The 26,393-nt window shown below is 42.0% G+C and overlaps 2 protein-coding genes across 5 annotated transcripts in view; one reads left to right on the forward strand and one right to left on the reverse strand.

The window, feature by feature from the left end:
* LOC117358874 (steroid 17-alpha-hydroxylase/17,20 lyase) overlaps positions 1-11,184 on the reverse strand; it is a 95,464-nt gene extending 84,280 nt beyond the window's left edge. Inside the window, exon 1 of one of the 4 annotated variants that reach the window (XM_033940682.1) lies at positions 11,055-11,184. Coding sequence is in view for 1 of the 4 variants with exons in the window: in XM_033940684.1 (XP_033796575.1) it covers positions 11,055-11,064 (10 nt within the window). In the remaining 3 variants the exon portion in view is untranslated. The remainder of the gene's footprint in view (positions 1-11,054) is intronic. The other 3 variants (XM_033940681.1, XM_033940683.1, XM_033940684.1) reach the window with 3 other exon arrangements.
* Positions 11,102-26,393, forward strand: part of BORCS7 (BLOC-1 related complex subunit 7) — a 37,485-nt gene continuing 22,193 nt past the window's right edge. The window contains exons 1-2 of the mRNA XM_033940685.1: positions 11,102-11,324; positions 16,193-16,255. Of these exons, the coding sequence (XP_033796576.1) occupies positions 11,139-11,324; positions 16,193-16,255 (249 nt within the window). The 5' untranslated portion in view covers positions 11,102-11,138. The remainder of the gene's footprint in view (positions 11,325-16,192; positions 16,256-26,393) is intronic.

A 26,393-nucleotide genomic window follows, 5' to 3' on the forward strand; every position in this document is an offset into this window, starting at 1 on the left:
TCTCCAGTTCAAACAGAGGCAGGAGTTGCCAGCAGCCATTAAGCAATGAGCAGGAAAAAGTACTGCCGAGTTTAAGTAGTTTTTCTGGGAAATAATACTTCAATAACTTTCATGCAATGGAGGTATAGCACAGTTACTTACCGTAACAGTTGTTATCCAGGGACAGCAGGCAGATATTCTCACACATGAGTGACGTCACCGATGGAGCCCCGCAGCGGACAGCCTCGAAAGCAAACTTGCTTGAAGATCTCGATCTTTCGAGCACTGTACCGCGCATACGTGCGTGCCTTCCCGCCCGAACTAGGGGGCGCATCTCCTGAGAGGATCCTCAGTTCAGATACCTAGCCAAGAAGCCAACCAGGGGAGGTGGGAGGGTTGTGGGAATATCTGCCTGCTGTCCCTGGATAACAACTGTTATGGTAAGTAACTGTGCTTTATCCCAGGACAAGCAGGCAGCATATTCCCACACATGGGTGACCTCCAAGCTAAGTAAAAAGGGATGGAGGGAAGTTGGCAATTTACGAAAAAAGATTTTGCAAAACAGATTGGCCAAAGTGGCCATCCCTCCTGGATAAAGTATCCAGACAGTAATGAGAGGTGAATGTATGAACCGAGGACCAAGTGGCAGCCTTGCAGATTTCCTCAATAGGAGTTGATCTGAGGAAAGCTACAGATGCCACCATAGCTCTAACTTTGTGGCCCGTCACTCGACCTTGCAGATGAAGACCAGCCTGAGCATAGCAGAAAGAAATGCAAGCAGCCATCCAGTTGGAGATGGTACGCTTTGAGATAGGACGTCCCAACCTGTTCGGATCAAAAGAGATGAAAAGTTGAGGAGATGTTCTGTGAAGTTGAGTGCGTTGGAGGTAGAAAGCCAAGGCACGTTTACAGTCCAAGGTAGGAAGGGCCGCTTCTCCAGGATGAGAATGAGGCTTTGGAAAAAATACAGGTAGAACAATAGACTGATTGATGTGAAATTCTGAAACAACTTTAGGTAAGAATTTAGGATGAGTACAGAGGACCACCTTGTCATGGTGAAAAACTGTGAAAGGTGGATCTGCAACCAAAGCTTGTAACTCACTGACTCTTCGAGCAGATGTGAGGGCAATCAGGAAAACAGCTTTCCAAGTGAGATACTTGAGGTGAGCTTTATCAAGTGGTTCAAAAGGAGATTTCATCAGTTGAGCCAAAACAACATTGAGATCCCAAACCACTGGAGGTGGTCTAAGTGGTGGATGGAGATTAAGAAGTACTTTCATGAAGCGAGAAACCATAGGATGTGCAGAAAGAGGTTTCCCAGCTAGAGGCTGATGAAAAGCAGCTATAGCACTAAGATGGACTCGAATAGATGTAGTTTGAAGTCCAGAATGTGACAAGTGAAGCAAGTAGTCCAGAACGGATGCTAAGGAGGAAGATATCGGATGCAAGTGACGTGTAGAGCACCAAGCAGAAAATCTAGTACATTTCTGGCCATAAAATTGTCTAGTTGATGGCTTTCTGGAAGCAAGTAAAATATCTTGAACAGACTGAGAAAATCGAAGAAAGTCTGTTACGCAGAAAGGTACCAAGCTGTTAAGTGTAGAGATTGCAGATTGGGATGAAGCAAGGATCCGTGACTCTGCGTGAGTAGAGAAGGAAATACTGGTAGAAGGAGAGGCTCCCTGACGCTGAGTTGAAGTAGAAGGGAGAACCAAGGTTGTCTGGGCCACCGAGGCGCTATCAGAATCATGGTGGCATGTTCTGACTTCAGTTTGACTAGAGTCCTGAGAATCAGAGGAAAGGCATAAAGGAACTGATTCCTCCATTCCAGTAGAAACGCATCCGCTTCGAGACGTTGAGGAGAGTAAATGCAGGAGCAGAATTGAGGCAGTTTGAAGTTGAGAGGTGACGTAAACAGATCTATCTGTGGAGTTCCCCAACGAGCAAATATTTGACGAAGAGTTGGAGAATTGAGTGTCCATTCGTGAGGCTGTAGAAGACGACTCAATTTGTCCGCCATATAATTGTGTTGACCCTGAATGTAAACAGCTCTGAGATAGATGTTGTGAAGAATTGCCCAATGCCACAATTTCAGAGCTTCCTGACAGAGGGATTGAGAGCCTGTCCCTCCCTGTTTGTTGACATAATACATGGCTACTTGGTTGTCTGTGCGGACAAGAATTACCATGTCGTGAAGGAGATGTTGAAAAGCTTTGAGAGCATAGAATATTGCTCTGAGTTCCAACAGATTGATATGACACAGACTGTCTGTTGAAGTCCATAGACCCTGAGTACGAAGACCGTCCACATGAGCCCCCCCAAGCGTACGTGGACGAGTCGGTTCTAAGAACTTTCTGATGAGGAAGATTGTGGAACAGCAAGCCTCTGGAAAGATTCGAAGAGAGCATCCACCAACGGAGAGACTTCTGCAATGAAGGAGTTATGGAAATCAGTTGAGACGGTGGATCCACAGTCTGCTGCCATTGTGATGCCAGTGTCCATTGAGGAATACGAAGGTGAAGTCTGGCAAAAGGAGTCACGTGAACTGTAGAAGCCATGTGACCGAGCAGAACCATCATTTTCCGTGCCGGAACGGATGGAAGAATTGATGAGAAAGTTGAAGAAGTGCATCCTGACGTGGTTGTGGAAGGTATGCTCTCAGATTAATAGTGTCCAGAGTTGCTCCTATGAACTGGAGAGACTGGGAAGGAGTCAACTGAGATTTTGGAAAGTTTATGTGAAATCCTAGACCTTGAAGAAACAGAATAGTCTGTTGGGTCGCTGCAATAACCCCTGAAAAAGAGGGAGCTTTGATGAGCCAGTCGTCGAGGTATGGAAATACTTGGAGACCCTGGTTGCAAAGAGCTGCAGCCACTACCACCAGACATTTTGTGAATACTCTGGGAGAAGAAGCCAACCCGAAAGGGAGAACCCTGTATTGCATATGAAGGTTTCCTACTTGAAATCTGAGATACTTGCGAAATGCAGGATGGATAGGGATACGAGTATAGGCCTCTTTGAGATCGAGGGAACACATCCAATCTCCTTGATCCATTAAGGAATACAAAATCGGCAGAGTGAGCATTCGAAATTTCTCTTTGACTAGGTATTTGTTTAGAGCTCTGAGATCTAGGATAGGTCGCAAATCCCCCGTCTTCTTGGGAACTAGGAAATAACGGGAGTAGAATCTCAAGTTCCGTTGGGCAAGAGGAATTTCCTCTACAGCTCGCAGATGAAGAAGAGCCTGAGCTTCTTGAAGGAGAATAATAATAACTTTATTTTTGTATACCGCCATACCCAAGGAGTTCTAGGCGGTTTACATTTGATTAACAAAAAAAATTACAAGTGGTTTAAAAACAATTGAACACTATTAGAAGCAAGCAATAAATTACAAGTGGTTTAAAAACAATTGAACACTATTAGAAGCAAGCAATAAATTACAAGTGGTTCGAAAACAATTGAACAATATTAGGAGCAAGGAAGTAGTTGAAGTTAGAAGAGAGAGGGGGGAGTGTAGGTCAAGGGGGGGGTTGGAGGTGGGTAGGTTGGGAAAAGAGAGGTGGAAGGGGGCAGAAGGAGATTGTTGTTCATTGGAGAGGGGTGTTAGGTGTCTTGTCCATGGAATAGGTGAGTTTTGAGAGATTTTCTAAACCCGAGGTAGGTGGGGGCCTCAAGGACAATTTGGGCTAGCCATGGGTTCAGTTTGGCAGCCTGGAAGGCGAGAAGGGGAAGATGCGACTGATTGGAAGGACACTCTCTTTGATGGCGATCTGGAGGAACCGAAGAGAGTATCCCTCTCGCAGGATGGTAAGCACCCAGAGATCTGATGTGATGAGCTCCCACTGGTGATAAAAAGTGGAAAGTTGGGAAACAGAGAAATTTGAATGCTCAAGCTGAGACTGTCAAAAAGACTGAGCTGGTTTGGTGGCAGCGGGAGGCTGAGATTTTTGCTGGCGCTGTTGCTGTGGAGGATGACGAGGAGGAGGCCTGGAAAAAGCAGGAGTCGTTTTCTGAGGATAACGACGTGGAGTCTGTTTAAAACCTCTAGTTGGTGTAGATTTAGGCTTTGGTCAAATGAGGGAAGCAAAAGAGCGTTCATGTTCTGAGAGACACTTAGTAGCTGCTTCAATAGAGTCATCAAACAATTCATTTCCCTGACAAGGTAGATTTGCCAAACGATCTTGAAGATTGGGATCCATGTCTACAATGCGGAGCCATGCCAAACGACACATGGCTACAGCAAAAGCAGAGACTCGAGAAGATAATTCAAAAGCATCATAGGAGGCTTGTAACATAAAGAGTCTCAATTGATCAAGTGTCTTGAGGATTAGTTTGAATTCTGAAAGATGAGTGGTGGAGTTATCCGGGTAAAAAGATGATAATATTTTCAGAAAATGGTTGAAATAAGATGTAAAAATGTAGTTGTAATTAAGAACTCTATTTGCCATCATGGAGTTCTGGTATAGACGGCGACCAAATTTATCCATGGTACGACCTTCTCTGCCTGGAGGAACTGAAGCGTAGATTTTGGAAGGATGAGCTTTCTTTAAAGATGATTCTACTACTAGGGATTGATGAGAAAGTTGAGACTTCTCAAACCCTTTACATGGAACAGTTCGATAACGGGATTCCAGTTTAGATGGAATGGCAGTGATGGAATAAGGAGTCTCCATGTTACGAATAAAAGTTTGTTTGAGTACAGGAGTTATTGGTAATCATAGGGACTCTTTAGGTGGATGAGGAAGCTCCATATCTGCTAGATATTCAGGAGTATACTTAGAATCAGAATGGAGATCCAATTTGAGAGCTTGTCCCATATCAAAGACAAATTTCGCAAAGGAAATGGATTTGGAATCAGATGCTTCTTCAGGAGACAAGCTGCGAGATTTAGGAAGCGCAGAGTAGGAAGGAGAAGCCTCTCTAGAATATGGGGAGAGTGGTTCTGATTCAAGACATAAGGTTACAGAGGATGCTGTACTATGTGGAGGAGTAAGAGAATGTTTTCTCTTAAGGCTTCTGGATGGAGAAGTACCAGGTGTACGTGGTACTGAATGAGTCGAAGTCTGAGGAGAAGTGTCTCGACGAGTTGGCTTCGACGGTGGAGTCTTCGATTGAGAAGGACTTCGTGTCGATGCTCGGTGGTGTCGAGATCCGTGCTTCGACTTCGAAGAACGAGGCAGAGAAGTCTCGGTATCCAAAGCAGAGGACTCCCTTTGAAGCTTGGAAACAAGATGTCTCAAATGCTTCGACTGATGCTTCGGAGGGGAGTCCGGAGAAGAATCAGTAGAAGGTATCCTCTTCGGTGTCCGGGATCAGCCTCAATGCACTGGAAGCTCTGGCTTGGCGACAGGCTGATCCACCGTAGGCAAGGTCGAGGACGGGACCAATTGAGCCACTAATGAGGAAATCTGTGTGGTCAAGATGGATTTGAGCATGTCCTCCAGCATTGGCACCGAGACAGAAGGTTCTGATCTCGTAGGTGCAGCAGTACGCTCCGAAGAGGGCGACCTCGAAGGTGAGTATTCCCTGATCTTGGAGGTACGCTTAGAAGATGGGCGTGAAGAGGACTCTGGTGGCTTCTTGGGTACGGCACCTGAAAGAGAACCAGGAGACTTACCCCCCACTGAAGACTTTACCGATGTCACTGTCTTCGAGGGCACTGTAGTCGGCAAGGTCGAGGCCTTTGAGACCGAAGCTCCGGCCGGAGCCAAGGTCGAGGCCTTCGAGACCGTGAAAGTCGTGGTCGTCGGAGTAGAAGTCTTCGAGACTGGGGCAGCCGCCGAGGTCGAAGTTGTCTCCGAGGGTTGTTCCATGTGTCCAAAATGTTGGTGGAACTGAGCGCACCGACGCCGAAAAGCTCGTGGAGTAAGAGTGAAGCACCGATGACAATCTTCGGGTGAATGTTTCAAACCCAAGCACTGTAGGCAGCGGCAGTGAGGATCGTTGACCGAAATCACACGATTGCACTGGCGACAATGTTTAAACCCGGTGAGAGGCCGGGACATAGAAAAAATAAAGTCCGTGTTGAACGGAAGGAGCAATTGGGCCTAGGCCCAAGGCTCACCGGCCGGACTAGAAAAGAAAAGAAAATATATATATATATATATATATATTTATTTTTTTTAGTTTTGAAAAGGAGAAATAAGAATAAAAGCACAACGACCGAACTTTCTGAAAAAAAAGAAACAGCCGCGGTGAAGAGAAGGCAAAATCGCTGAGAGCCGAAGAAAAACGTGTCTTCTTGTCTCCGCAGAATAAAACGAACTGAGGGCGGGAAGGCACGCGCGATACAGTGCTCGAAAGATCGAGATCTTCAAGCAAGTTTGCTTTCGAGGCTGTCCGCTGCGGGGCTCCGTCGGTGACGTCACCCATGTGTGGGAATATGCTGCCTGCTTGTCCTGGGATAAAATGTTTTATACTCTCTGTTTTGGTTTTTAGTGTCCTGTCTGGAGCCCTGACGCAGCAAAGCGAAACGTGGGCGGCCTTCGTAGGCAATGGACAGCTGACTTAAAAAGCACTACAGTTGTAATAAGGGCAAGATTCTTGCATGAAAGCTCAATACTAAGTATTCAATAATTTTGATGAATTTAAATGTTTAAGAAGAGATTTTAAATTATAAGTTCAAGCTATAAGCAGAAGTTAAAAGGTAGGGGGAGGTTAAAACTGGTGACGTTAGTCCCATTCCAAGTTTGAAAGCTGAATTGAAATAGTGAGCGGCAAATAGGGACCTGAGGATTTCCTTCCAAAACAATAAATAAGTGTTATATTCATGATCAAGCTATAACATGGTATGAATATATAAGTATTTTATGTGCAATGAGTATTTTTGAGATACACTTATCACTGGTCCGCTCCAGATAAGCAACCAACCAGGGAGAAAACCCAAAAAGGGAAAAAAAAACTCCCTAGGCTTCTATTAACCAGGCTAAACTTTAAGTCAGAAAAGGCTCAGGAACTCCTGCCATTAAGGGAAGTAGTATCAGGAGGTAAGTTCAAAAGGCCCAGGGAGACAGCTTGTGAACAGCATTCTACAAATAAAGATATAAAGCAGCTAGTAGATGCAAAAGTGTACATTTAACTTAACTGCAGTCTTCACATTGCTGTTTTATGTAGCACACTACACGGCTCTCAGACCATAGTTCAAAAGGTGCCGTAAGCTTCTAGCTGCAGTTCTTGACAGGAAGTCCAGGGAATGCTGTTAGCTGCTAATAACCCAGATCCTCACATCTTCAACAAGAGTCCTTGTTTCGCCATATGTTTGCTGCATCAGGAAAAACTGACCTCTCTGCTAACAACTGCCTGGGATGTGCCAGGGAGGGGCCTAAGGCTCCGATTGGCCCAGATTGCTTAATGCCTCTCCTATGAGAGAGGCCTTAGGCATCTGGGCCAATTAGAGCCTTAGGCCCCTTCCTGGATGCGCTGGGGAGGGGGTCTAAGGCTCTAATTGGCCCAGGTTGCTTAAGGCCTTAGGCCCCTCCCCAGCGCATCCAATGCACCAGGAAAGAGAAGGGCTGCCATTTTGTAAGAGGTGGACCTGCCAGCTGGAAGGGTATCCTCCAGCTGGACTTCCTGAATAAGGTAGGGAGGGACGGGGGTTGTCGGGGGTTGGGGGGAAGTTGTCAGGGGAATGGGTGACAGTGGATGGGAGTGGGCATCACTCCTGCTGTGGAGGGGAGGGTTTGAGTCTGATGATTGTGTGAACATGGCGAGAGAGAGTGGGCATCTCTTCCGCTGCCAAGGGTTGTGTAAGTGCAGCGGGAGAGTGGGTATTTCTCCCGCTGCAAGGGGCAGGGCATTTCTCCTGCTGCCAGATGTGTGGAGGTTCTGCAAGTGCAGAAAGAGTGGACATCTTTCCTGCTGATCTTCAAATTTTTTTTTTTTTTTAATATGCAGGTGTATTCTACGCATGCGCTGATTGCTACCACCAGCGACTCAAGTAAATTTAGTGAGCCTACGCTCCATAAACCTCATTTGCAAATGCTGTTTTTGGAGAATGACTCACCTTTTTGAAATCGTTACAAGAACGGCTTCAAAGTGGCCCATTGGTTTTTACCACGAAGCTTTGAGAATCTTTCCCTTATTCATTGGCCATTGCAATAGTATGCAGGCAGGTCAGTGTGAGTGTATGCTCCCATGCTCTGAATTGCTGCCCTGGTTTGAAGCTGTGATTATTGCTTCCGGGGCTCAAAGTAAACATGTGGCAGAGAATCTCAACAGACAGGGGTTGCCATTGGCCTGAAGCCTGAGTACCAGGACAAGGATGGGAAGACAGACCAGAAAACAGGAATGTGCTTGGAATCAGGCAGAGCAGTGCAGGAAAATGATCTAAACTTGTGTGAGATGGAGAGTTATAAATTGAGAAATAAGTTAAACTTGTCAATGAAAGAAAGTCTTGCCTGCAGAAAAGAATGAGAAGTTGGAAGAGTTTTTTACTGGACATCTACAGTACCTCAGATAATGAGCTTGAAAATGTTGATTTTTATTATTATTATAAAACTTTTTTATTGGTAAATGGAATAACAACTCACAAGCGGAGAATACAGACAAGGATGATAAACATTTCCAAAAACAATCAAATGAAGACCCCCTCCCCCCAAAGAGGACTGGACTCTGATGTCCTCTTCAGGAAGCAAAAAGGCCCAAACTCCCCCCAACTAGCCCAAACCCCCCCTGAACCCCCCCCAACCCCCTCCTCCCCCCACCCCCACAGAAATGTCCCAGGTCAGACAGGTGGTGCAGAGTACAGTTGCAATCTATTCACAATTTGACTACGACTGCGTGGGGGCAGACAGTCCAAGTAAGGAGACCAAGTGCAGATAAAATCACGGCTCTTACGAGCAGAGGAACATGCCAGCCGGGCCTCCCAACACACCAACTCATGTAATTTATTTCTCCAATACCAAATGGAGGGAGGCACGTCGGCCAGCCAATGGTTCAAGATACATTTTTTCCCCACAATATAACATTTGCTCAAAAATAATTTTTCAGCAGAAGAAAAAACAGAAAAAACAGAGAAGTGAGCAAACAACATGTGATAAACAGAAAGAGGGACAGGAACTCGCAGAAGGTCCTGCAGGAAAGAGGTCAGAGCCCCCCAAAACCCCTGTATACTCTCACAGCTCCAAAAGCCATGAAAGTAATGTTGATTTTTTAGCCTCGGTTATAGCTCTCCCTTTCTCCCATTGAAGGCCTCACAAACCCAAAAAAATATAACCCCATTTTTGTTGTACATTGTTTCTGGAAAGGACTCAACCCAAGTTTTAAGTGAATAAGAAGGCATACGATAATATGTTGGATCTGAGTGCTATTGCAGGTTCCTGAAGAAGAAATTTAAATGAGGCATACAAAATCTTTGCAACAACGGTTTCAGTGTGGCAGCGCTTTTTATGGTACCACACTCAAGTGCAATTTACCTTTGTACCTGACCCCAGTATTCAATTTTGGTTATATATATATATATATATATATGTATATATATGTGTGTGTCTGTGTGTATGTATGTGTAGAAACAAAACACACAGCGCTATCCTTGTACTGAGTTTTAGAAGGAACACACACTCTTTCTTCAGGTCAAGATATACATTCTTTTTAAAGTGATGATGCCCACCTTAGTTGCTTATTTTGATCTTCTTGGGAGGGGGGGGTTGTACTCCTGTGCTGATGATGAAGTGCTACATTTGCCTTTTGAAGAGAATCACCTTGAATCTGCTGGGCTTTTAACCACTATTTTCTGAAGGGAGTGGTGGGCTACTAAGTTCAAGTTTTTAATTTTGGGAAGGACTTTTACTGTTAAGTGCTTGGTTTTATTGTGTTTTTCTTGAATGTTTTGCATTTGGGTTTTAGTGTTTTGTACACCATTATGGACTGTTTGGGATATGTGCAGTGCATAAATAAACATTTGTATTTGTATGAAGCATTCAATTGATAAATTAGAGGCGTTTCCAGCAGCAATTGTTTGGGATATTTTTGGGCCACTCTGAACACAAGTTGGGCTATTTTTTTGTCATGAGTTTTAACTGGAAAGTTTTTTGCCATCTGGCAACCCTGCCAGATTTGTTCATTATTAAATATGGTAACCCTAAGAATGGCTCACCTATTGCACTACACTAGAACAAGGTTTGCAATTCACTGACAAGAGCCTATAGTACCAAAATGTATTTGTTTATTCAGTTTTCTAATACCGTTCTCCCAAGGGAGCTCAGAACGATTTAGACATGAATTTGTTCAGGTACTTAAGCACGTTTCCCTGTCTGTCCCTGTGGGCTCGCAATCTATCTAATGTACCTGGGGTAGGGTTACCAAAAAAAAAAAGAGGATTGAGACATCTGGGCTTTATTTCCATTGAAAGCAAAGGAAGTAAAACCTGGATGCCTCAATCTGTCCTCCTTTTTCTGGAGCCATATCGTAACCCTAACCTGGGGCAATCGGGGGATTAAGTGACTTGCCTAGGCTGTAGCTTGAACCATTGCGCCACAACCTTAGAACCCATTAAGAGCTAGGGTTACCATATGACTCCAGAAAAAAAGAGGATGGAGTAAGACATCTGGGTTTTACTTCTACTGAAAGCAATGGAAGTAAGGAGAACAGAGAGAGACATCTGGGTTTTACTTCTATTGAAACCAAAGTAAAACCCTGATATCTCAATCCGTCCTCTTTTTTTTCTGGAGCCATATGGTAACCCTAAATTTAATATGAACGACTGGGATAAATTCAAAAGAAAAAAAGTTCCTAAAGATCAATAATGCACTAACGCTGGTATAGGAACAATAAAGCTACTTTAAATGCATTTAAAGGAGCTTTATTGTTCCTATACCAGCGTTAGTGCAACCCTAAATTTAAGGCAGGCTGTCAAACTACTGGTTGAATGACGAATAAGGCCCCAAAATACTACTATTATTAAAAATTTCTATAGCGCTATTAAACGCATACAGCGCTGCCCAGTCACAAAGAGTAAGAAAACAGTCCCTGTTCGAAAGAGCTTACAAACAGGATATCATGGATACAGTTAAGGGGAACGCATGCACCGCATAAAAGAAGCCCAAACCCTTCAACCCAGAACCGGAAAGACACCTAACTGCTAATCATGCCCTCTTCACGCGAGCTCACGGAACACCGCCTTTCCAGTGGCGTCACGGAGACGGAAGCCGCTCAGTCCCAACATGTCCTCGGCCGCGGCCGCCGCCGTATCGTCAGCTGCGACATCCGCGTCGTCTGGCGCGGCGCAAGACAGTCAGGCGCGGTTCGGGCAGTCTGTGAAGGGGCTGTTGACGGAGAAAGTGTTCGCGTGCAGCGCCGACGTCATTGCGCTCACCAAGCAGGTGCTGAAGGGCTCGCGCAGCTCGGAGGTGAGCTTAGGTTTCTCCGCCGGTCTCCCCCCAGCGCCCCGGAGTGGTTTGCGCTTGTCAGTTGACAGTTCACGCGGCTGATTTCCCAGTTGCCATCCCTAAGAGAAACAAGGCTGCAAGTCGTTGCGTGCAATGGAGATACACCCAGGCCAGGCTTTCACAAACCTCGTTAGAAAAATCTGAAGCCAGTTGACAACTATGGGCTAGAATTAGAGAGAGGTCAAAGGCAGTCAGTAAGACAGAAGACTAAAGAGGTGTTTCCCCCACCCCTCCCCCGATGGTGTGTCCAGGGCATGTAGCTTCGAAAATGGACCCCTCGCCCTGCTCGTTCTTTCCAACAACAGGGGGTGCCAAACACAACACAAACTCTCAGGGCAAAGTGAAGGCGATTACTCACTACTGCACCCACAGAGCTGACATCCCTAGTCACCCTTTGTCCTCTATTCCACTTCCTCGTTGGCTTCCATTTCACTGTCCCCTCTTCCAGCAGTTGTACGTCTCTCCCACTTTTGGTCCCTGACTTTTCTTCCAATTGCTTATAGTTTGTTCTCCATCTGTCCAGTCTCACATTCAACTTTTCTTCTCATTTAATTTTATCTGCCGTCTGTCCAATTTCCTTATCAGACTTTCTTCTCATCTAATTTTTCCACTAACAGCTGCTGACTTGAGTTCCAGTATCATTGATGCAAACCTTTTGAAAGCAACTAATATACAGCCATCAAAATCAGCCACAAGCTCACAACTCAAAATGAATGGACTGGTGAGACATGGTAAAGAAAGGAGTACAAATATAACCTACTACAAATCTAGAAATAAAAAGATGTGCATTTTGTTTTTCTTTAACTTTTATACCCACTCCCTCCTGCTGCCAGGGCTCCCCCGTGAACTCCTATCATCCCTACCTTTAAATGAAAGAGTGACAGGAGGGATGTCCACTCCCTCCTGCTGCTGTGGTTCCCATAAACCCCTGACACCACATCCCAACTCCGTACCTTTTACGTGACAATCCAGCAGGAGGGATGCCCACTCTCTCCTGTCAGCAGACCTGCCTCTTTAAAATGGTAGGCCTTCCCCTTCTTCTAAGACTCTGATTAGCCCAGGCACCTAAGGCCCCTCCCATAGGAGAGGCCTTAGGCACCTGAACCAGAGTCTTAAGCTCAACCCAGTGCATTCCCAACACTGCTGACGTAGAACGAGGCATCCCTCCTTCATTCTAACTCCTGCTCGTTAACACTAACAGCATAGTTTCTTTCACCACCCAAGTAAATGTTTTCTCTCTCTCAGCAGCACTATCTGCTTTCATTGAAGCTTCTAGGAAACCTTCCATCGTTACTGCTTCAAATGGACAAGATTTTCTTCCTGGTGTGCATTGCATTCTCTGGAAGCTGTCACATGTCCTCTTTCATCCACACTAAACTACCTTCTCCACTTCTCTTAACTCTGGTCTAAAAACCACTTTGGTTAGAGTTCATCTCAATGCTATCAGTGTGTTTCACTCTCTCTTGAACAAGAAACCTCTATCTGTGCATCCCATGGTGGCCATTTCATGAAAGGCCTATTTTGCAAAAAACCACTATCAAACCTCCACCTGTTGCTTGGGATCTTAACATGGTACTATTTGCTCTTATGAAGTCTCCCTTTGAGCCACTTACATTTTGCCTGTGGTAATTTTCCCAGGAGTCTCTCATGAGGAATTTTATCAAAAGCTTTCTGAAAGTCTAGATACACTATATAATCTGGCTCTTCTTTATCCACATGTTTATTCATACCATCTCAGACTTCTCACTTGGAAAGTTGTTTTCCTCATTGCCCTCACCTTTGCTCACCAAATGAGTGAACTTCAAGCTCTTGTGTCAGATCCTTCCTACATAAGATTCTACCATGACAGAGTAGTGCTTCAAACTCGTCTAAAATTCCTACCCCAAACTTGTTTCAGAATTCCACCTCTTCCAATCCATAGTTTTGACTGTTTTCTTTCTAAAGCCACATTCCCATCCTGGAGAAGCAGCTCTTCACACCTTGGACTGCAATGCTGTGGCATACTACTTAGACTGAACTTTTATGGCTTTTGACCCTAACATACCCTGAGTTGTCGTTTGGACTACAAGTACAGAATATAATTCCCCTGCCCCCCCTCAATTTCTGGCAAAACTCTCTGTGCTAATGCTGGAAGCACATCAAGGAACACTCTTTGATGTCTGCACCAAGTCTCGTATACACTCATTTAAGAGATGTGTGCTCATAAATTTTCTAGGCAACTTACCACCAATATGCTTCAGTATCTACAGGGGTCTGTCCCTTATTAACAGAGATAAGTGCTCCAAGGATAGATATAACCAGGAGAGAAAACAGCAAGAGGACCTAGGAATTGTCAAGGCAGGCATGGAGGGGATAGTTTTGATCATGACTTTTCCTTTTTTCCATAACTAACCTTGTTTCTATTTAGGGCAGGGATCAGAGACTCATGGAAAAGTAACTGACTTTTCTTTAGCAACTCTCCAGACCAGCATAGGGTTAATCTTACAAGCGGTTATATATCTCATCATGACCAGCAGGTGGAGACTGAGACAAAACTTTGGAACTGTACATATCATGCGACCTCTCCCTAATTACCTCAGTCTGCTGAATAGCCAAGCAGAACCAAGAACTATATACCGAAAACAAACAGGACTCCAAACAGGAGTATCAACAAATAAAAACAAGAACTGTTGGAAAATGCAAAGGAACAAATGCAAATAGCAAAGGTACCCACAGCTCGCTAGCTACACCAGCCAAGCCACAGCCGCTTTCTTAATCTCCCCGGCCCTAGAAAAATACTAGAAACTGACCGAAAAATGAAAATCTGCATGCAAGAACACGAGAATAGACAGGGTGGGGTCCTAGGGTGGTCTGGAGAGGCTAAAAGATCCGCCCACAGACATAAACTATCCTTCCCCTCTCTACACGGTATTCTCTATGCAGGTAAACTGGGAAAATCCCTTCTCTTCAAAATCACGGGTCTTTGGAACAACCTCACTATCCTGCTGCGGAACCTGGGCTCCCTCCAATTATTCCTCAAACAACTGAAAACCTGGCTTTTCTCTAACATATAATACTATTCCCCCCCCCCCCTTTTCTCTTCCCTCTATATATATGCTCATGTAAATCTTTCCCATCTCTCTTCTTATATTTTTTAAGCTTTGTAAACCGTGCCGAGCTCCACTTCTGTGAAGATGATGCGGTATATAAACTTAAAGCTTAGTTTAGTTTAATTTAAAAGAAAGTAAATTAGCCGGTAAGAACCTAATTTTTCCTTCTTTAGCAACTCTCCAGACCAGCATAGAGTTAATCTTACAAGCGGGACATACCAAAGCAGTCCATGCTGCCCCATCCACATTGTTATCTCGTACATATATCTATTTATGTTCAACTCTGCTTCCAGTATATTCCCCATTGGGAAAAAGAACAGGATGTCATCTGCATACAGGTGATATTCGACCCCTAAAGAGCAAAATAATTTTCCCAAAATAATCAAATATATATTAAATAACAATGGGTTCTCAAGGAATGTTCAGTTTATATCTGGTTTCATTAATTTTTCTTTCAGGCTATTATAGATAATTGCCAAAAATGAGAACTGACTGTACTGACAACTAGTGCACAGAGAGTGGAAAGGATTTATAAAGAGTATGCTCAGAAAAGTGAAACTCTGAAGAGAGAGTGACAACCCTCTCTTGGGGTAAGAGTTTACCGTCCAGTCATTGCATAATTGATTCAAAAAATCACTCTCTGAGAACTAGTAAAGGTAATAAAAACTAATTTTAAATCTTGTAATTTCTAGATTTTAGAAATTACAAGATTTAAAATTAGTTTTTATTACCTTTACTAGTTCTCAGAGAGTGATTTTTTGAATCAATTATGCAATGACTGGACGGTAAACTCTTACCCCAAGAGAGGGTTGTCACTCTCTCTTCAGAGTTTCACTTTTCTGAGCATACTCTTTATAAATCCTTTCCACTCTCTGTGCACTAGTTGTCAGTACAGTCAGTTCTCATTTTTGGCTATTATACACACTTTGGCTGACTTTTTGCATAATCTTTCCCTGTGTATACTGTGAACATATTATAGATAATTAGCACAAATTGGTTCTTTCACAGAAGGTAATGAAATATGTAGTCATGACTGACCTTCTAGCTAGCTCATGTTGTTTATCTCCAGCATTCAAAGTATAAGAATTTTGAATTGATTTCTGGAGAAGGAACTATTTTAACTTGAACAAATTATCAGTCATTTTATTCTCGTAACTTGCTTGTTAATATAAAAACAGGATTTTTGTGATACAGCAATATTTTACAGATTCTGTCAGTAACCCCTCCCCCCCTTTTACAAAACAGCATAGTTTTTAGCGCCAGCCACGGCGGTAACAGGAATTCTATGAGCTTCGGAGCTGTTACCGTCGCAGCCGGCACTAAAAACATGCTACTGTTTTATAAAAAAGGGGAGGGGAAGTAAATGAATGCTACAGATCTAGCATGATAGAAAGCTGGGTCTTTATAAGTGAATACATAGAAGTGAATGTTATGTGATCCTTTCACTGCTTAATTGTCACATTTTCTCATGTTTTGTTTGAGCTCGTTTGCTGTATCACAAGTATTAATTTTCTCATTGGTACAAAGTAGAAATATAAAGAAATAAAACAAAAAAACAAAGGAAATAAGGTGATAACTTTTTTATTGGTCTAACTCGATGCATTGGAATAAACTTTTGGGTATTTTGCCTTGAGCTGGGTTTTAATATCATGGAGGCTGAAGGGAAATTCTACTCTGAAACAAATAAGAGGGCCTGCAATTCATACCTCGCTGAATATAACTATTGCACTTGTCTTTCAGCTTCTTGGTCAGGCTGCAAGAAACATGGTAATGCAAGAGGATGCCATTTTACACTCGGAAGATGTAAGGAATATTTGTTTATTTTATATATATTTATATCAAGCTATTCAGGGATGATGTTACAGATATATTGTCTTCACTGAGAAGTTATACTTCTGATGTTTGAATTGTCTCTATTGCTTTTAATCCATTAAAACCTAGGATCAGCACTTTTTTCTGCTTCTTTCTCTCCATACCTCATTTGCATCCACTTTTTGATTCCAACACTTGGATTCGCTCTCAGAATTAATTTGGTTCCAATTTTCTGGGCTCTTTCTTTTTGACTCACCTGATTTCCTCCTGCTCTAGTGGTTGTCCAATTCAATCAAAACTGGTCTCTGCTGGGCTAATTGCTAAAAGTCTTAGTTGCATCTACTTGGGATTTAGTTGCATGTTTAAAAATTCCCTTCCCAAATTGTGCCAGAAACATGGACCACAGTCCAGGCTAAGACTGAGGTCAATTTTAATTTGATACCGTGTTTCCCTGAAAGTAAGACCTACCCTGAAAATAAGCCCTAGCATGATTTTTGGGGTAGGTCTTAATATAAGCCCTAGTTAAACAACAAAACCTATTCAATTGACCCCCGTTATAAAGATCCTAGGTGTAATCCTGGACCAGAATCTGATAATGAGGAATCAAGCGAATGCCCTAGTAAGGAGGGGTTTTCACACACTATGGAAGCTCCGATCAATCAGAGCATACTTTGATGTTAATTCATTTAGACTTTTGGTTCAGTCTTTGGCAATATTGTTTACTTGGCAGGAACATAGAAGAATTTGCAGAACACAGCAGTTAAGCTGATTTTCGGACTGAAGAAATATGATCACATCACTGCTTTCTTTCGCATACTGCATTGGTTGTCGGTGGAGGCTTGGATTAAGTTTAAGTTTGGATGTTTTTGTTACAAAATGTTGTTTGGACTTCCTCCCAATGATCTCACGGATTCATTCTCATTTGCTACTAATAAATATACTAGACCAGCGATGGCGAACCTATGGCACGCGTGCCAGCTGTGGCACGCGAAGGCCTTGCAGCTGGCACGCGGGAAGGTCCTCAATTAAGATATGCGGCACGGCGGGAGGCGAGTGTGCCGGTGTCTGCTTTGCAGCTCACCTGGCAACAGGGCCGGGCTGGTCATTGGGAGGACCGGGCATTGTCCCGGTGGGCCGCAGCCCATCCTCCTGTGCTGGCTGCAGTCCTGTGAGTGGATGTTTAGCCTGCCTGTCTTCCCTTAGTATCCTATGAGCCAGGCAGTGTGTGAGGGGGACGTGGGGGGAGGAAGAGAAGCTTCACACTGAGTCTGTCACAGGAACTCAGTGAGGCTGTAGTGTGACTCCACATGTGACATCTGTAATCAGGAACAGTTCCTAGTGCTCCCATGCTAGAGAGGTGAGGATATGGGGGGATGTTAATGTGTCTAATAATGTGCTCCTCTGTAAAAACCTCTGTATCTTCCATGGGGGACATGCTAAATTCGAGGAAATAAAAAAGCTGCTTATGATGACTGCATAGAGAAGTTCAGTAAGCTGAGAGGAGGGCTGGGCTCTCTGTGAACAACCAACACACTAATCCTCTGCGCTGTACCTTATGAAAAACTCAATATAGCAGAAAACAGTAAAGTGTATATGTGGCCCTTCACAGTGCTTTTGTAAACATCATAATAAAATAACAAAGGCTCCAATAATGAAAAATAAAAGTCCTTTTCCCATACACTCAGGTCACCTCTTAATTAGTTGTTATTGTGATGAATCCAATGTTGTATAGTCATTAATGCGATTAATCCAGTTTGCAGGTCATTTTATTTGGGGAATCGCAGTCACTTCTTATTAGTGGCTGGCCGTGCCTCTCAAGTGTGCTTCTGCATTTTAGCCCTGCCCCTGGACTTCAATGGGCGGGGCCTGCGTGAGGTCATGTGATTGGGCTGCTCAACCTAAAATGCCCGGGTCTATTTTTTGTCCCAGTCCGGCCCTGCCTGGCAATGTGTTCCTCGCGGCTGCCTGAACCGCCGCGGGGCTGTGAGACAGTATATTTTTTGACCAAAATGGATGTCTACAATTAGTAAAATTCCCCAATCACATATTTTTTTATGGGGACGGATTTGTATACAGCACTTCATTAGATTTTTTTTATTATACAAATTTTATCTTTTTGTAGACTTGAAGTCTTGAACAAAGAAAATGAGTACAGCAAAAAAAGCAAAAACAGATAGTGGAAGATCATTCCAAGAGGCCTGGACAGAGACATATGGAGTGATTGAACACTGTGGGAAAGCATTGTGTATTATGTGTAATGAAAGTGTTGTGTCTCGCAAATCAAGTGTCAAACGTCACTTTGAGACAAACCATAACAGTGTTGCTGAACTTGGTTTAGCTCAAAGAAAAGAGTTCCTTGTAGGAAAATTAAAGAAATATCACTCCCAGTCTCTTAGTTTTAGCAACTATCTTTCAAAAACTAATCATCTTACAGTTGCCAGCTTTCAAATTTCACTGTGCATGGCAAAACATGGTAAGCCCCTCTCTGATGGAGATTTTATCAAAAAGGCAATTTTGGCTGGGAGTAATTCACTCTTCCATGATTTCCAAAACAAGGATAAAATTGTGCAGCGCATCTCTGAGATGCCACTAAGCAGAAATACTGCAAAAGATAGGGTTCTGCGAATGGCTGCTGATGCTAGTCAACAGCTTACTTGCGACTTACAAAAAGCACCCTTCTACTCCATGTGCTTGGATGAAAGTACAGATATTACTAACCATGCAAGACTAGCGCTCATTTTGCGTTATGCTACTGGTGACATCATGAGAGAAGAGCTGGTAAAACTGCTGTCTTTGCCTGGAAGAACACAAGGGATAGATATCCACAATGCTGTGATGGAGGCTTTTTCATCACTAGACATAAGTCCAGAAAAAGTGGTTTCAGTTACTAGTGATGGAGCACCTAGCATGGTGGGGACAACATCAGGATTCATTCATTTCTTTGCTAAGGAAGCAAAACATCCACTGATTCAATTTCACTGCATAATACATCAAGAGGCTCTCTGCGCCAAAGAAAGCAGCAAAAAACTTGACGATGTCCTCAAAGATGTAACAAAAATGGTGAACTTCATCATGGCGCGTGCTCTTAATTTTCGACAATTTCAAGCCCTTCTTGATGAGGTTCAGGCACAATATAACACTTTACTGATGTACAATAATGTCCGGTGGCTGAGCAGAGGACGAGTGTTAGAGAGATTTGTGGCCTGCTTGGAAGAAGTTAGGCTATTTATGAACGAAAAGGGGGAAGACTATCCTCAACTCACCAACATGGCCTGGCTTACCAACCTCATGTTCTTTACAGATTTTACTAACCACTTTAATGTACTAAACAAAAAATTACAAGGCATGGGAAAAACAGCAGAAAGCATGTTTAGTGACATCAAAGCTTTTGAGAGAAAATTGCATGTTTTTGAAAAAGACCTTGAGAGTGGACCGCTAAAATATTTTCCCAACCTAAAAATACATTTGGATAATTCTACAACATTTGTGGACAGTCATAAAAAACACCAGGAAATCCACAAAGCATATTCCACCATTGTAGCCGAAGCAAAGGAGAATTTTAGTAAAAGATTTTCTCAGTTCCGTAAGATGGAGACAACCCTTTCATTTATAACTTCCCCAGAAAAGTCCACATTTGAAGATCTTGATCTTTCCTGCTTACAGTGGTTGGATATTCAAAATTTGGAAATGGAGCTACTGGAATTTCAAGAAAGCTCTATCTGGAAAAGTAAATTCAATGACCTGCGTGTGGCTCTTGAACGTATTGAGTGTGAAAGGGTGACAAATGAAATCACTGCTAGCAGTTCTGAAAATGAAATCCTAAAAGCGTGGAATTCTCTGCCAGACAATTTTAAGTCCATGAAAGCACTTGGGATTGCTCTTCTTACTTTGTTTGGGTCATCCTATGCTTGTGAGCAGCTGTTTTCGGCTTTGAATCATATAAAATCTGATGCTAGAAACAGATTAACGGATGACATGAGTGCTGCATGTGTTGCTCTGAAATTAACGCACTATGAGCCAAGGATTGACAAGTTATCAGCATGCATGCAACAACAAAAATCACATTAATTTTTTTCAGAGCATGCCCAATGCATATGTTTACATGAAGCAGTGTTTTCAGTTTGCAGTTAAGACACTTTCTAAGTTATTTAAAGTTGTTATTTAAAAAAGGGACTTTACATGGCCCTGTTGTATTCCAATCTGGAATTTCCAATAAAAACGGTTGGTTTAATTGAAAGCTCTTTTGTTTTCTTTACATCATATTATTAGAAATGTAATGATTTAACTATTTTCTAATTTGATTGTAAATTTTACAAAAAAACATGTATAGACTCTTTGGGAATACACACCGAGTCTTGACACAGTTAACAGTTTTAAGAAGTTTATCTTTTTTTTTCACTCAGGATACATTTGACATGTTATGTGAATAATACATTTAAAATATATTGTGTAACTGAATCAAATTCTTCCTAAATTCATTAAATTGAATGAAATCATTAAAACATTATAAATTGCCAATAAATTGAAATGAAAACCAAAGGATTGTGAATCAAATTGATTCTCTGACAATACAAAGATTCCAACCTTTAAAAATGATGTTACATAGTTCAGGCAACTTTATAAAGAGTTTTTAGATACTAAAATCTTGTTATTAAGGTTTAATTGACGTGCTGGCACATTGAGGAAATTCTTTGGTTTTGTGCGGCAGTTTGGGCACTCGGGCTCAAAAAGGTTAGCCATCACGAATTGACACGTGAACGTCTAGTAACTAGACGTTCACATGTCTATTTTATTTTTCCAACTGTTAAGAGGATGCAAATTTAAAAAGTACCACCATCGCCTTCTGTCCTACAAGGCAGCATCCTGGGACAAAAATTTAAACACCTTAATTATGATTGCAACCATTTACTTGGATTTTAGGAGGTATCTGAAGAAGCCAAGAGAGAAATACGTCTGGCGAAAGCACAGGCGGAAGAACAAATGGCTAAAAATGTAAAAAAGGGAGACAAAAATTTTTTCAGATATATTAGTGAAAGGAGGAAGATAAAAAATGGAATTGCTAAACTAAAAGATGCTGGGAACTGATATGTGTAGAGTGATGAGGAAAAAGCAAATGTGCTAAACAAATACTTCTGTTCTGTGTTCACAGAAGAAAATCCTGGAGAAGGACTGAGATTGTCTGGCAAAGTTACACGAAAAAATGGAGTGGATTCTGCGCTGTTCACGGAAGAGAGTGCTTATGAGCAACTTGAAAAACTGAAGGTGGACAAAGCAATGGGACCAGATGGGATCCATCCCAGGATACTATGGGAGCTCAGAGAGGTTCTGGCGAGTCCTATTAAAGACTTGTTCAACAAATCTCTGGAGACGGGAGTGGTTCCTGGGGATTGGAGGAGAGCGGATGTAGTCCCTATTCACAAAAGTGGTCACAGGGATGAAGCAGGAAATTACAGGCCGGTGAGCCTCACTTCAGTTGTTGGAAAAATAATGGAAGTGTTGCTGAAAGAAAGGATAGTGTACTTCCTTGAATCTAATAGGTTACAGGATCCGAGGCAACATGGCTTTACAAAAGGTAAATTGTGCCAAACGAACCTGATTGATTTTTTGATTGGGTGACCAGAGAGCTGGATCGAGGACATATGCTAGATGTAATTTACTTAGATTTCAGCAAAGCCTTTGATACAGTTCCTCATAGGAAACTGTTGGACAAACTTGAAGGGCTGAAGTTAGGACCCAAAGTGGTGAACTGGGTTAGAAACTGGCTGTCAGACAGACGCCAGAGGGTGGTGATTAATGGAAGTCGCTCGGAGGAAGGAAAGGTGAGTAGTGGAGTCCCTCAGGGTTCGGTGCTGGGGCCGATCCTGTTCAATATGTTTGTGAGTGACATTGCTGAAGGGTTAGAAGGAAAAGTGTGCCTTTTTGCAGATGATACCAAGATTTGTAACAGAGTAGACACCAAAGAGGGAGTGGAAAATATGAAAAAGGATCTGCAAAAGTTAGAGGAATAGTCTAATGCCTGGCAACTAAAATTCAATGCAGAGTAATGCAATTGGGGATTAATATTCGGAAGGAACCATATATGCTGGGAGGTGAGAAACTGATATGCACGGACGGGGAGAGGGACCTTGGGGTGATAGTGTCCGAAGATCTAAAGGCGAAAAAAACAGTGTGACAAGGCAGTGGCTGCTGCCAGAAGGATGCTGGGCTGTATAAAGAGAGGCGTAGTCAGTAGAAGGAAGGTGTTGATGCCCTTGTACAGGTCATTGGTAAGGCCCCACTTGAAGTACTGTGTTCAGTTTTGGAGACCGTATCTGGCGAAGCACATTTGAAGACTTGAAGCGGTCCAGAGGAGGGTGACGAAAATGATAGGAGGCTTGCGCCAGAAGACGTATGAGGAGAGACTGGAAGCCCTGAATATGTATACCCTAGAGGAAAGGAGAGACAGGGGAGATATGATTCAGACGTTCAAATACTTGAAGTATATTAATGTAGAACAAAATCTTTTCCAGAGAAAGGAAAATGGTAAAACCAGAGGACATAATTTGAGGTTCAGGGGTGGTAGATTGAAAGGCAATGTTAGGAAATTCTACTTTATGGAGAGGGTGGTGGATGCCTGGAATGCGCTCCCGAGAGAGGTGGTGGAGAGTAAAACTGTGACTGAGTTTAAAGAAGCGTGGGATGAACACAAAGGATCTAGAATCAGAAAATAATATTAAATATTGAACTAAGGCCAGTACTGGGCAGACTTGCACGGTCTGTGTCTGTGTATGGCCGTTTGGAGGAGGATGGGCAGGGGAGGGCTTCAATGGCTGGGAGGGTGTAGATGGGCTGGAGTAGGTTTTGACGGAGATTTCGGCAGTTGGAGCCCAAGCACAGTACCGGGTAGAGCTGTCATCTACTATGTTACTATGTATCTGAAAACTTATTTGTTTACCAAATACTTAGGCAATTAAGTTAATTCATCTCATTGTTCAATTTTATTTGTAAACCACATAGAACTTCACGGTCCTGTGGTATATAAATAAACTAATGTAATGTAATGCTTCTTCAACACCTCAACCCTGCTCAACTCAAGGAGGAAAAGCTGGGCTCAGGAATCAAACCCAGATTAGCATGACAGCAGTTCAGCGAGAGGCTGGTCTTCTCCGAGGTGATTGAATTGTCTTGATGCATCTTCAAAGAATGTATTAAGAGCATGCAAGACAGACTTCAGTGCACTTCCTTTCTTAAAACGGTATAACCTTTTGATGCTTGGAGAAAAAAAAAAACCTTTATGAAAATAATAGGATTAGAACTTTTAAAGATGTGTGATAAAGGGAAAAATGTTTTCTCTAAAGTTTTAATAGATTTAGGGCTCCTTTTACTAAGCTGCGCTAATGGTTTTAGTGTGCACCAGCTAATGCCAGGATGCGCTAAAAACGCTAGCGCACTTAGTAAAAGGAGCCCTTGGTGTTGCTGCAGAGTGTGTGGCGCAGTGGTTAAAGCTACAGCCTCAGCACCCTGGGGTTGTGGGTTCAAACCCACGCTGCTCCTTGTGACCCTGGGCAAGTCACTTAATTCCCCCATTGCCCCAGGTACATTAGGTAGATTGTGAGCCTGCCAGGACAGACAGGGAAAAATGATTGAGTACCTGAATAAATTCATGTAAACCGTTCTGAACTCCCCTGGGAGAACGGTATAGAAAATTGAATAAATAAATAAAAAAAAAAAAAAAAAAAAAAAAAACAGAGTTGGTCAGTTGGAATTACCCAAGTACAAGCTTTAACAGGGAGGGATTAATTTTCAAAATAATTTCTGTGTGAGTAAAGTATTGCTTTCACATGGAAATAGATATTTTTGGTTGCCTGTGTTATAAAACACTTTTTGGCATTTCACCTACTTATCTCAGGAAACATTTTGTTCTCTCAGATAGAATTCACTTTACACGTAGAATTACCTTGTTTTCATTTCCAACTCCTAAAGGATGCCAGTTTAAACGGTGCCTTGACAAAACATTATCTTTTCAGGCAGGTATCTGGAATAAAACTTTAAGTGATCTACTTCTTTTTTTTTTTAATTATTTATTCATTTTCACATCAAAGAACAAAAAGCTTTGATAAAGGAAATTAAATGTACATCTTAAAATAAAATAAGACCTGAGAAAAAAAGGGGTGAAAACATTCACACCTATTAATAATACCATGAACATAGTCCACAAATAGAGGAGGGAGAAACCATACCCAATCAAGGGACGTTGAACTTAAGAAATTTTTCACAGTCATAAATACACATGTCCTATAGAAATACAGAGTTCTTTGGGTTTTTACATTTAGGCCTGAGTGGCGAAAATCACAGAGGGGTCTGGAACCGTTATGGCAGCCTTGCCTTCCAGAAAAAATTGCAATTGAGCGGTTCATAGAAAATATATTTGTTCGCCTGATAAGTAATACAACATTTGCAAGGAAATCTAAGTTGATAGGTTGCTCCCAGACGCAACACTGACTGACAGAACACAGAAATTTCTTCCGTCTAGCTTGCATCCACTTTGAAACAGAAGGAAAAATGTCCCTCAAGGCTCTATATTATCTCCACTTCTGTTTAATATATTTCTTTCTCCCTTGCTGACCTTATGCCAATCCATAGGCTTCAATGTATTTGCATATGCCGATGACATTCAACTCTTACATCCCATAGATACCAATAATCCATCTGACTCAGCATCAATTAATATTAAACTAGAGAAAATTCATAATTGGTTAAATGAAAATAGACTTGCATTAAATATCAAGAAATCCAACGTATTACTCTTCCCTTTAAAGGAGAATTTCAATCTACAGCTCCCTATTTCCATCAAGGGTCAACCACTACAAGAGGTTAATAACATAAAAATACTAGGCGTTATATTTGATCAAAAACTTTCTTTTCATGAACACATAAGTAGTGTCATCAAGTCTTCATTTTTCAGGCTCCGTCAAATACGTTCGGTGTCACAATTTCTTAGTAATAAATCTCTTAACATTCTTATTCATTCTCTTGTCATTTCAAAAATAGACTATTGTAATGCGTTGCTTATAGGAACAGCACAAAAGGAAATTAAACGATTACAAATGATACAAAACACATCCATAAAACTTATTTGTAAAGCTAAAAAATTTGACCATGTAACGCCCCTTCTTAAAGAAGCTCATTGGCTACCAGTAGCCCACAGAATAATATACAAACTTGGTCTGCTTACTTTCAAATCCCTTATGTTTAAAACACCAGCTTTCATTCACAAATTGTTAATACCTTACACTACCAACAGAACTTTAAGATCTACAGAACAACATTTATTATCTATCCCATCTTTAAAAATAATAAATACACGCCGCCAGTTTATGTTCTCCGTTATTGCTCCCCAAAATTGGAATTCTTTTCCTATTTATCTAAGAGAGGAAACCAATATAGAAAAATTCAAAAGTAAATTGAAAACTTTTCTTTTCAATGATGCTTTTATAAATTAATTTTTAAAAATTTTTTCTTTTTTTTCCAATCACCCTACCCTTCCTCATGTCCTTTCCCTATATGTCTCTCCAGACTTTTAATACAATGTAAATTCTCCCCCTAATTCCTCATGTTTCCAGTTCGTCGCATCTGTCTGAAGTCTAGTTTGTTTTATCTATTATAGTAAGAATTTTAACAATGTAATTTTATTACGATGTATATCGCTTTGAATCTAGATAAAGCGATTAATCAAAATTTTATTAAAACTTGAAACTTGAACATTCTCAGTTCTGTAAAAGAGACCAAGAGCAGCTTCTTTGTCTTGCATAAAGACAAAGGTCACAAGCAGAGTAGCTCTTGCTGAGATTTCAATCTGTGAGGATTCCAACATCCCGGTAAGATCGAAGTCTCCAGGATGTGTAGATGACTTACATTTTTCTTCTTTCAACAAATTAAGATAATACAATTTCTGCAGCGGAGGCATATTAGTCTCAGAAAATTTCAAAACCGATGTAAAAAAAGAATGAAAAAGTTCCCTAGGAGGTTGCATTCTAGAAACAGGAAAATTGAGTAGTCTCAAATTCAAATTCCTATTAGCATTTTCAAATTTTCAATTTTCCTGATTAATAGATTTTTATGTTTCATCTGAAGGATAGAGGCAACTTTT

Source organism: Geotrypetes seraphini, chromosome 4 (assembly GCF_902459505.1).
Source record: "Geotrypetes seraphini chromosome 4, aGeoSer1.1, whole genome shotgun sequence".
Classification (NCBI taxonomy): domain Eukaryota; kingdom Metazoa; phylum Chordata; class Amphibia; order Gymnophiona; family Dermophiidae; genus Geotrypetes; species Geotrypetes seraphini.